Here is a 12669-nt window from a genome sequence, read left to right on the forward strand (position 1 = left end):
TATCAATACATGCTTTTTGATATGGCACAGGCCCTTATCTATATGTAGCAGAAAATGAGTATTGTTATAATGTGTACCGCTATCCTAGATCCTCCAAAGAATATAAGAATATTGAATATAGGACTTTGAATCTACAAACGTGATCAATGGTCTATAGGTAGTTTTTTAATATGGCACAGTCTCTTAACCATTCATTTAGGTCATCGGAATATTTTATTAATTTATATGGATGTTTTTGGTCCTCCAAGGACTCTATTGAATATAGGCCTTGGGATCTACGGTCATAATATGTGATTAGAAGATAGTTTTCAAATACTCCAAAGGCTCCTGACCATTCCTGTGGGTAAACGGTGTATTGTATTAATATGTGCGGATGTTCTTGGTCCTCTAAGATCTCTATCGAATATGGGCATTAGGATATACAAGCGTTACCAATCATCAATAGAAGTTCTTCAATATTGCAAAGGCCTCTTACTATCCATATTAGCAAACGAGGTGTTGTATTGAGTTCTGTGGATGTTTTTGTATTTCCAAGGACTCCATGATATATAGATCTGAGTATCTACAAACGTTAGTAGTTGTGCAATGATGCTACTGATTTATAGCATAAAATCTAAACTTTTAAGGCTAAGCAGTCCGTCATTGTTGATTTTGCAGATTACAATTTCAAAGTGATGAAACTCAGTCATCTTAAGTAATATTGATTTATAAAAGTATCACTACTTGCGCTTACATACAGAAAGTATGCAGATACATTTTCAGCAATGTCAGTCTAAAACCAAGTGATTTTCTTTAATTTGCAATCGTGAAACGGAATGGCCACAATCATCCATGCTCAGTACAAATTTCAATAACGGCCTACTTCGCCTTAATATAAGCATGATCAATGTACTGATCTGTACTGATATTTATGAATTTACTTCGTTAAACAAGTGACGTCAATTAAATTTGCGTTAAAACAGACTTCGTTTATTGATGTTTTGGTGAATTGAATTTAAAAATGGCGTCAGACATCGATTTTCGTCAACAATTTTCTCCAATCGTAGGTCGCCATCTTGGATTTCAAAATGGCGTCGGACATCGATTTTCATCATCCCCTCGTAGTGCTCATTCCACAAATACCCATATATCATGAGTTTCCAACGATTTTTTCAAACGATTTTTTTTCCGACGTCATTACGTTCTTCTTGATCTTTTTCTTCTACCACATTCAGTTAAATTAATCATTTGAAGATAAAAATAGTGAAAACTTCTGTCCAAAAATAAAAACTAAATTCCAAATAGCCAACCCATTTTTCATTGGAATGCATCCGACGACGGCGTTGGGAAGAAAGAAAAATTCTCCCACTCTTAGGGGTAATGTCTGCCAAGGATAACCCTCATAGGTAACACACTCAAGAATGAAATCGGTGTAACTAGATAATGTACGAGTATACATTTTCCCATTTACGTTCTCTCAAGCGACACTTGCAGGCATCAGTTTTCCGCAGTCCGTCCTTGCAGCTCGGTTCCCCGTGTGCCAAGATTTAAGCAAGGGATTTGCAGCAATAACCCCAAGCCCCAATAACCTCATGCATCCCCACCATTAGGGCGGTTCAAATTTGCTTGAAAAAAGTTTGAAAAATCTATCTACCATATATTTCTAGCAATAGAGCTCCGACAATTACTCAGGCAATTTGGTGACCCAAAGGCATTGAAGGTTTATATGAAAAACAAACAACTGACATATCCATGATAACCTTGAAATAGCCACCAAAAATTTCAAAACATTTCACAAAACACTATTTCCCTTCATAAGGATTGTAAGAGAGATAAGGAACTTTTCTAAAATTTGAACCACCCTAACCAACCATCGCATATGAGCACCATCGCCGCCACTTGACTTCCACCCACTCGTTTGAATGCAACGCGCTGCGGATGCTGTCCTGACCCCACCTTTGCCCTGGAATATGATGTTAAATTCAGTGCTCTTGAATTTGAATATGGTTGGGTACGTGCAACTGCACATGCATACATACAGACACGCCAAGGAGTTTAGGATAAATTGGTCGGAAAATCGGCAAAGCACTTGAATGAAGGCAATTGAATACATTCTTGAATTGAAGTAGTAAGCGCTGTCTGGGTGCAGTTAAATCTAGGGAACATTACATTGTTTCGTGGTTTACAAGGTCGATTTACGCATTAAATGATTTGGGGGAGACTGGGTAGGTTTGATTTTTGACCGATCCAAAACAGTTTTATTGTAAGTTTTTTATACTTTATTAATATAATTTTAAACATGAACGGCTTAGAAAAACCTCAATAACTATGCATAAATTTTACCAAAATGCCAAAACCGTAACGTTTGCCACGATAAAAATGTGTTATTATAAACACGAAACCAGTTGGAAATCCATTCTCGACTGAACACGATTATCTTTTCGCACTCGTACAACATGAACCGGACACGACTGATCTTGATTTCGTCGCTCGCTTAAGGAACGCAATTTAGATTTTTTTTTGTAATGTATGATCTTGCAAGCCTATGAAGAGATTTCTTTGCAGAGTCCTGTTAGAAATACAAACTCAAGTCATCCCAGTCTCCCCTATATTTTACTGAGCTTTATCACAGTACATCTGCTGCCAATGGTTTACTGGAAGTATGATTCTCGTTTTTACACTTCTGACATCGGTAGCATCGCACCTTTTCAAACAATCACTCAGAGTCAGGTGCATCATCAAAGTCCAAAACATTCACCACGATTTTCCCCAGGAAAATGGAGCAGCAGCAAGAAAAAGAACGCCAAACACATATCACATGTTGAGGAAACATTAATTTTAATTTTCCTTGTTTTTCTTCTCGTGCTTTCTTGCCGGTGCCCACTTTAAATCTGCCTTCCGGGATTCCTCGGTTTGACGCCACGCGGATCCTCAACGGTGCCCTCCATCTCCATCCGATGAAATACATGTACATATCTAGGTTACGACTGGGTCGGCTGGCGCAATGATTCACTTGGCTGGGCCGGAAAACCGGTCGAGATGGTGTTCGAGTTCGACACGGTTAGGAACTTTACCGCCATGGTTCTGCACACCAACAACATGTTCAGCAAGGACGTACAGGTGAGTGTTTTTCTGCGCTTCTCCATTCTTTCTTTCGGTCTTTTCCCTTTTTTTTATTTTTGTGTCCAACAAACATACATATCCCAGCCATTTCACCCACCGCATTCCCGGTGTCCCGCACTAATAGAGCTTACAGCAGATGTTCATATAGAGGCTAATAACACCAACTGAAAATATTTCTTTAGTTTTCCAGTTGCAATTACAATGTGATTTCTTCCGAGAACTCTTGAATTGGTTCTTCTAAGATTTTTCATGAAATTTATTCAAAAGATTCCACAAGGTTTAATCTTAGACTACTCCAAAAACTAAATTAGAAACTTCTAGAAGAGTAGTCTTCAAAAAACACAACGCTATTACTCCAACAATCCTTTTACTATGTTTAGTGTTGGTTCTTTTAAACCAAGTTAACTTAGCAATTTTTGTTTATCTTTATTAACGAGATTTTTAGCCCTGGGCTAGTTCATCTCGGGACCAACGGCTTTACTTCCCTTCCGAAGGAAGTCGTCACTGAAATTTTAGTGACTATCTCGGGGATGGGATTCGATCCCAGGTCCTCGGCGTGAGAGGCGTGTGTTCTAACCACTACACCCGGTCCGTCCTCCAACTTAGCAAAGATTCCTTCAAAAATTTATAATTTCTTCATATATTCTTTAAGAAATTTCTACAAGCATTCCCTGTTAGATCACAAATTATTATCGGAATTATTTCCGAATAACTTTCCGAACTTAACTCCTCAAGTTATTTTTTCAATTGTTCCTAATAATTATAATAATTATATAAATATAATTATAATTCCACTGACGTTATGTCTTGTTACCTATGCCTTCCTAATAATTCTACTGGGCGTAATGCCAATCTTTTTTGTTCAATTTTACCTTTGGTAAGAATATTAAAAGAATTTATTACAAAAAAGTTTTCATGATCCTGGGGCAAAAATATAACATTTAAAAATTAAATTAACTAGATTAATTATGTTGTTGAATGTTGTTTATTTAATCTAATAATAACCTTCTTCTTAGAAAAACTTTTGAACTTGGCAAAGATATGTTTTGAAACATCTTTTTAACATACTTACAGTCGAAGCTTGTTATAACGATATCGCAAAAGACCGTCGTTATAGAGAAAAGTCGCTATATAGAATAGTTATAACATTGAAATATGTTTCAAGCGTCCAAAAAAGTCACTATAGAGTACTTTTGTCAGTCTGAGAGCAGTCGTTATAACAAGCTTCGACTGTATGTTTCTAAATTGCATCAGAAATTATTTCGCATTGGCTGGTTTGTCTTATTCCACTAATTAATCAAACAAATTTTGCCTCTCTCCGATGTTTCGTTCCGAATTTAAGACAATCTTCAGGGATCCTAAATTGTTTGTTTTAAGTTTATGTAATAAACAAATTTAAAAAAATAAACAGTTTTAGATCCCCAAATACGGACTGAAACGTCAGAGAGAGAGAGACAAAATTTGTTCGTTTAACACTCCGGCTGCTATGATTGCTTTCACTTACACGAAGCGCTGTGACCCAAAATCAGTAGGAACATTTTCAGCGCGCTATATCTCAGTCAGTTTTCATTAGATTTCTAATCTTTTTTTATGTATCAATTTTCCCAGGTATCAAGATTACTGCAAAATTTTGAGAACTCAACAGTTCAGAATTATAATCTTGAGAACTGAAAAGCCCAAGACAAGTCTTAAAAAATACTGTTTTTTGAAAATAACTTTCTTCTTATCGCGAAGACCTATACATATTTTTTGCCTAGAATGAGCGTAATCTTGTAAGACATTTGAACGTGAAAACTTTTTGGTTATTTTTCTTGAAAGAATCACACTACTTTCACAAATTTACGTACAATTCAGAGAAAATAGCCATTCTGGTTTGTAACTTTAAATTTCTCGCGATGACCAATGCATATTATCGCTTTGAAATGTACATACAGTCGACTCTTCATAACTCGATATTCAAGGGACCATCGACTTAGAGAATTATCGAGTTATAGAACATACCGAAACAAAAAATCCAAAAATGAAAGCATTATTTTTTTGTATTTCCAATACTTTTATGATCACTTTTGTAAGACAGCAATATTATTTTGTTGATAACATGATAAAATATTATATGTGGTAAAGTGTCTCTAATAAAGCATAATAATAATAATAATAATGATAAAATATTATATTCAAAAACTTTTTTTTCAAATGGTCGAAAAATCACTTATTTTTACTGAAAATCAATTTTTTTTTACATTTTTTTTACTCTTACTTATCTGATTTTAGGTAGATATCGAGTTATAGAAATATAGACTTATGGAGAGCATGATGTATAGGAATTTGAAGGGATTGAAAAACCCATCGAGTTATAGAATATATCGAGTTATAGAATATCAAGTTGAGAAGAGTCAACTGTATATATTTAGTGAACATCTTTGCTGAACAATGTTGTAAGTTTATCATTCAAGAAACTAAAAAATTTTCCCAGAAATACGTATAATACAGAAAAAATACTAATTCTGATTTGTAACCTGAAATTTCTCGCGGTGACCAATACATATTATCACTTTCAATTGTACATATGTGTTTGATGAACAACTTTCCGGAACAATGTTGTAAGTTTAAGCTGCAAAAAACTACAAAATTTTGTCAAACAAACAAAACACCATCGCTTATTTCCATTACCATACCGTGTAAAACCCAGCAAACAATTTTCCCATAAGTTTGACTTTGTTGTATTTCATTGGAAAACCTAAGATTTCTATCTAGTTTTAGTAAAAAATTGTTTCGAAAAGATTGGAATATAAATTAATAAGGACGGGATTCGCTAAAACTTAACACAATACTGAAAGGAGTTGACGCTGACCGCTTTACAAAAACTAGGAAGATTTTTTTCAAAATTCTCACATTATTTCAACGGAGAGTTGGTCTGTCGCAGAATTTATTGGGCAGGTTTCATCTTTTATATACAATGCTGAATAAAGTAGGCATTAGGTGATTCTGTGAAGTTAAAAGACTTGACACGGCGTGTACATGGGAAAGGTTTATCACAAAAAATAGGGGTCGCTAAACCATTCGTTATTGAAAAAAATAGGTTTTAAGCTTTCATTTGACGTGTTCTCCCAAAAAAAAGCACCGAGGGATCACGAACAGTTTTTTTCATTTTAATTTTTTGTTTTTAAGAGTACATTATTTTCAAATGTAATCATTGTGAAAGACAGTTTAATTGGTTTTTAGCTCCATGAAAGCTTCAATTCCAAACCAAAGTTCATAAAATAAATACATATTAGGTTTTATTCTGTAAAAACTAAAACTGCCCCATGTGATTTTGACGAATTAACGAGTCACAGGACACTTATTCGATTAGATATGTTGAAAGTTCGACTGTTGGATATTCATTAGTACTGTAGAAATATATTGATCCGATCACTGTTTCCTTTCATGGTTAGAATAAATTAAAATCACTTCTTCTTTTCGTTCTTCTTCTTCTGTCTGGCATTACTTCTCAGCTGGGACATAGCCTGCTTCCCAGCTTAGAGTTCGTTGAGCATTAAGTTATTAATTGAGAGTTTTCTTTGCTAATCAACCGTTAGTGCATTTGAATTTTGTGTATAGGAACCAAAAAACGATTTGATCGTGCGATCTTGTTAGCTTATTTTTATGCTGGAATGAGTTATCTGCGAATTCTCCTAGCAATCGTCTAATACACTGCGCAATGAAACTCATAGATGACTCCGAAAGACTCGAAACGATAGTGTTGTAAAACAGGTTTTTTTTTCCACATTCACTGTCTACATTGGTTAAGAAAAAGATACCGCTATTTATACCTTTTGGAGAAAACAGTTTGTCACCATTAAACTCTCAAAAGCGCGCCCCTTAATCAGGTTCGGCCACTAAGCTGGTTGAATGATACTGATTTTGACCATGCATCGGTACTCTGGCGTATCAAATTATTGCTTTTACTTATAAGGTTCAAAGTCGTTTTTTGAAACTGTGAACAGGTTTCATCCCATGAAACATTTCCCTCCTAGATATCGAAAGATAAATTCTTGAACTCGGAAAGAAATTGTCTCATGAGTTGAAACCAACCTCAGATGCTGATTGAGCCATTTTTTCACTTCGACCTCCTCTGTATCTAGGACAAATAGGTGGGTCTTAGTGCCTTGTTACTCGCTTATACTCTTTCGACCCTAACTTATAAGTATTCACTAGAACAGATACAACAAGAGTACAATATGGTAGATCTTACCCCGTAACGCACCTCGGTGATCTACCCGCGTTACGGGCAGACTTTTCTGATAGTATTGTACTTATTTTGGTGATTTTATCATTGTATTTCAAAATTGAACAAGAAAGTTATTTTTTGTTCAATCAAACTTTAAAAACAATTTTACCGTACAAGTGGTTTTTGACAAGCATAACAGCAACTTTCACAATTACTGCAGTAATTGTGATTATATAATTAATGGTAATGGTAATTGTTATGAGGTGGATTAACAAGTAAAATTTCATGTGTCCCCGTTGCCGTACATAGTAGGGTTACTGCAATTTAAAGTTGATCCTTAAGACTTTCTTCCAAGAGTTGTAATATCTCAAAAAGATACTTCCCATTCGTGCGCCCAAGGTGATTGATCCATTAGATATTAAAAATATTATATTCGGAATTTAAAATTTCATTGGGAAATTTATCTGAATTACTTACTTAACGTTCCACTAGCCGTAGGTTATCATCTACTAGCACATCAACCATTATATACTATAAACCGTGTCTTTTTTTTATTTCCAACAGATTCCCAACAGACTGAAGAATTTATCTTTTATCATTTACTTTCTCACTAGCAAATTAATAAATCAAGCATCTCCATGTATCATATTGATTGTGAAAAAGATGAAAATATCAACACATCAGCAAATTTTATTGATGTGTTTAAATCGTTTCTTCTTCTTCTTTCTGGCATTACGTCCCAACTGAGACAAAGCCTGCTTCTCAGCTTAGTGTTCTTATGAGCACTTCCACAGTTATTTACTGAGAGCTATCTTTGCCGATTGACCATTTTTGCATGTGTATATCGTGTGGCAGATACGATGATACTCTATGCCCTGGGAATCGAGAAAATTTCCTTTACGAAAAGATCCTCAACCAGTGGAATTCGAACCCACGACCCTCAGCATGGTCATGCTGAATAGCTGCGCGTTTACCGCTACGGCTATCTGGGCCCCATCGTTTATAAGAGCTATATTTCGTATCAATCGTTTTAAGCTTGAATTTGAACGGCATTCAACACTGCAATATGTAATTGAAGGAAAAGCTACGTGAAATTGTTATGAATCACGTTTTTTTGAGGATGGTTGTTCGATCTCATCGGTCGAGAATATTTTTCTCACATACAATATATAAACACATTAAAGAACGATTGGCGAAGAAAATTTTCAGTTAATAAGTATCCAAAGAACTCTGAGAAGCTGGCTTTGTCTCTATAGGGGTGTAATTCCAGACAAAATAAAAAGAAAGTTCATGTATCCTAACCATGAAAAGAAACAGTTAGACGCTAGAATCAAATACACACTTAAATCAGAAAGCCGATCTCAGCTGTGCAAATCTTAAAGGTCGTATGCTGACAGCAAAATTGACGTTTGAAGTCAGCAGCACCCAAATGTGCTGCTTTAAATAAACTTGTTTTCTGCGTACATATCAGTTGAAATTCATTTGCTGAACGCTGATCTTGGTAATAACAATTAAAATTAGCCGAACTCAACTGACTGTGTACTTCCACTGTACGAATAAGTGTCCTATAACTTATTAAATCCACAAGATCACATAGGACGGTTTTGTCCATTACAACATTTAACCTTATATATCTTTGTTCTATCAACTTTCATTAGAAATTTAGCTTACCATCGAGTTTGAGAGAAAAAGATGCCTTTTACCATGAATTCATATAAAAATAGCGTACTTGAAGAAACAAAAATAAAAAATAAAATGTTCAGGATCCTTCGGTGAATTTTTTTTGGGAATCACGTCCAATGAAAGCTAAAAACCTATATTTTCTAATGGTGAAAGATTTAGCGATGCCTATTTTTTGTGATAATATTGTTCTACCAGACACGCAGTTCTGATTGTGCCGTCGTTGTGGTAAGATCATTTTTTAATCATAGTGCGTGAAATTTGATTGAATCGAGTTGCTCGTGGATCGAATATTTATATGCTTAGTTTAATGTATTCGCTCCCAATACGACAATTCGTCCGGTGGGGTGTGCTGCTGTCGTCATGATGATAATTGACGAGAGCAATGTCAAACTCATTCATGGTTTCAAAGCATTCGGAACAAAATATTTATTTTCACCGCTTACTTCACTTATGTATGAAATTGAATGAGATCCAATGGTAGAGAATTCATTTATCTACCCAATGGTATTTTTAGGGGCAGCGGAGAATGTCCCGAAGCGTGTTTCATTCAAGCGCAAAAATCGCTCAGGCGAAAGTTCCAATGAAACTAACCTCACATATTCTGGTTTTCCAACCTCAAACTAGTGCTCCTACCAGCCGGATCTCAATTTTTATGAAAGTAGTGCAATAATACAAAATACAAACGTATGTAGAACATAGAGAATGGATATTCCTACCTTTTCCGCCTAACTGTTTCACTGTGAACCGTCTTATATCAGGAAAATAAAACATTTTTCCCCACAGCGGCATGTGATGGATGCGTGAAAAATCAAATCTCTCATCATCTGACTAGTTGCGCTACCAAAGTATAGATGGCTAACAGTATGTTGCGTTTTGCGATTGGAAGCGTATAGCAAAAGCTAATCACCACTAGATGGCTTTCTCAATTTTGACACGCTTGCAAATTTCGACACATTTCAAAATTGGTAGCACTTAGAAATTAAAATCTGTTGTTAACCATGTTAAATTTGAAAAAATAATCTATAATAAACATTCAACCGCATGACGCTAGCTGGATGGACACCCATGAAACTGGATTATCTACAATGTAACACATTGATTAATGCTACATTTTATTGTGATATACCATATTATATTGCGTTAGAGTATATTGTGCTGTGTTATATCATATTATAGTACAATCAACTCTCCTTTATCGATATCCCTAAACTTAATGAAATTGGCGAATCAATCTTGCTGCAATCAATGCTTGCAACTCCTAATAAATCGATACCTTCCTAAGTTCAGTAATTATAGGTTAAAGGAGAGCTGACTGTATTGTATTACATTTTATTTTATTATTTTATATAATGTATTTTTCTATATTCTTTATTATATTATATATTTTATTATTCTATACTCTTCATTATATTATATCATATTGTTTTATATGAAACAAATATTGGGAAGGGAGGGAGCATCAGGACATCATTGAAATTACAACTGGACAATGAAGAGGAGTGCCAATCGCAGTCAGGAGGAAAAATGTTAATCGTTCGCGGCTAATACTTTTCTCTCCAACAGTTGTAAAAGATTTGACGCGCCCTTCTTCTACAAACCATCCCGTGGAAAGCTCGACAAGTACTGCATATTTCAATATTCAATCTGTTGGATCAAACTGTTGGAAGGAGATTCTCTTCTTCCCGCGGGTTTCGCGTAAGTGTCTCTGCTTACGGGTCCGCCACCCCCCTTTTGGCCCTTCATACAATGGTATGTTGAATTCAGATCGGTAATGAAATTTGACCTTACTGTTGAGTGGAACCACAAGCAGAGCTAGACTCAAGCAAGGATGGTGGCTACATACATACATACATACATATTGTTCTACCAGACACTCCATGTTGAATCTCAGCTTCTATTACTTCGATTAATCCGAAATTTGCACCGCCGGTCAAAAAGCGAAAAAGTGCAAGCGACAAAACCTAGTTTTAAGAAAATCTATTTAGAAGTTTTTCCACATTTTTGCATATTTTGTCCGTTAAATCAGACATGACGATATATACTGTCCTCAAGTATGTTGTTCATATGTTGAGCTTCGTTTAATGTGAATAGGTGGCCTGCTTTTTGGACTTTGTACGTACCTATGTAGTCCATCACGTTTTTTCGCATCTTGCACGGAAGTTTTGTATAGATTCAGTTTCTTCACCACATCTTGAACTAAACTGTTGGGATTCCTCTCGAAAGCTTAAATTATCCGTTTGTGATCCTTATTTCCGATCGATGGTTAAACGTTCGTGGTACCGAAATCAAACATGAGACACCGTAGAATAATTAACAATAAAAATCCATTCGGCCCAGATAGCCGTAGCGGTAAACGCGCAGCTATCCAGCATGACCATGCTGAGGGTCGTGGGTTCGAATCCCGCTGGTCGAAGATCTTTTCGTAAAGGAAATTTTCTCGATTCCCAGGGCATAGAGTATCTTCGTACCTGCCACACGATATACACATGCAAAAATGGTCAATCGGGAAAGAAAGCTCTCAGTTAATAACTGTGGAAGTGCTCATAAGAACACTAATCTGAGAAGCAGGCTTTGTCCCAGTTGGGACGTAACGCCAGAAAAAAGAAGAAGAAAAATCCATTCCCAAGTAACAATAGAAGCTGAATAACAACTTAATAAGCTAAAATGAGAATATTTTGGCAGAATAAACTGTTATTTAGTTGAGATATTACTTGGGTTTCGAACCCGCATATCTCAGATCCGTACTGTCAAAAGAATTGCTCGGTTCCTATGAGTTGTGCCTTCTCATCCGCACCAACTCCTTCGGATTTAGCTTTTTTGTTCCTGCCTTTGCTCCTATGGTCTCTGTTGTTGAACGTCCTGCTCCAAATCCCCACAAGCACATCTCCTTCGGTGTCGATCCATCTGAATCCATGGCATGCAGAGGGGGGAAAAAGCGAGAAAAAACGAGTTCAAAGTCGACCCCACTTGAGGAAGCACACACAATGCGCAATGGCAGAGAAAATGCCAGGCTCAACAAAAGGACCTTTCCCCGGGAGAAGGTGAACAGTGAAAAGGGTGAATTAAACAAATGCCGCTTCCTCGTCGTCTTCCTTCTCGGCTCGGTGGTGGAAGCCAAAGAAAGTCGAAGATGAAAAACAAAAAAAAAATACACACAGAAATGCAGGGGTAAAATCCTGCAACGGAACAGGAATCCGGACCACGTTAGCCGATAAGGCATGCACGCTTAAGGCTTCATTGTTGTTGCCATGCTGCGGATTATGTTTGGTCCTTGTGTACCTTCCTGGGTGGGAAGGTAAATGGGTGCTCTTGTGTGGGCCTCAGCCATGGGGTAAGAGAGCTTGTAATGAGTGTCACAAGGAGGCAAAAATCGACCCGATCCAAGAATGAGCAGATAGGCGGAACTGTGACTACTTGGAGGAGTTCATTTGCTTAACAAATAAAATAATGGTGATTTTACGAACATCTTATTTTGTATTGCGTAGCAATGCGAAAAAAGGCCAAATCATGGAGAAAGACAATTATAGTTTCACCAATTGCATACATGATTCATTTTTTAATCAGTTATAAAAACACTCGATCGACTGTTGAATTTTTTTCAGGGATTGCTCCAAGAATCCCATTAGGTATTCCTCTAGGGTATTTTTCAGGGATTCCTAAAGAAATTTCTTTAA

At 36.2% G+C, this 12669-nt stretch overlaps 1 protein-coding gene across 1 annotated transcript in view; it reads left to right on the forward strand.

Moving 5' to 3' along the window:
• LOC5575443 (discoidin domain-containing receptor 2) overlaps window positions 1–12669 on the forward strand; it is a 918178-nt gene that overhangs the window by 677859 nt on the left and 227650 nt on the right. Inside the window, 1 exon segment of the mRNA XM_021844675.1 lies at window positions 2960–3099. Coding sequence (XP_021700367.1) covers window positions 3019–3099 — 81 coding nt within the window. The 5' untranslated portion in view covers window positions 2960–3018.

Source organism: Aedes aegypti, chromosome 2 (genome assembly GCF_002204515.2).
Source record: "Aedes aegypti strain LVP_AGWG chromosome 2, AaegL5.0 Primary Assembly, whole genome shotgun sequence".
Taxonomy (NCBI): Eukaryota; Metazoa; Arthropoda; class Insecta; order Diptera; family Culicidae; genus Aedes; species Aedes aegypti.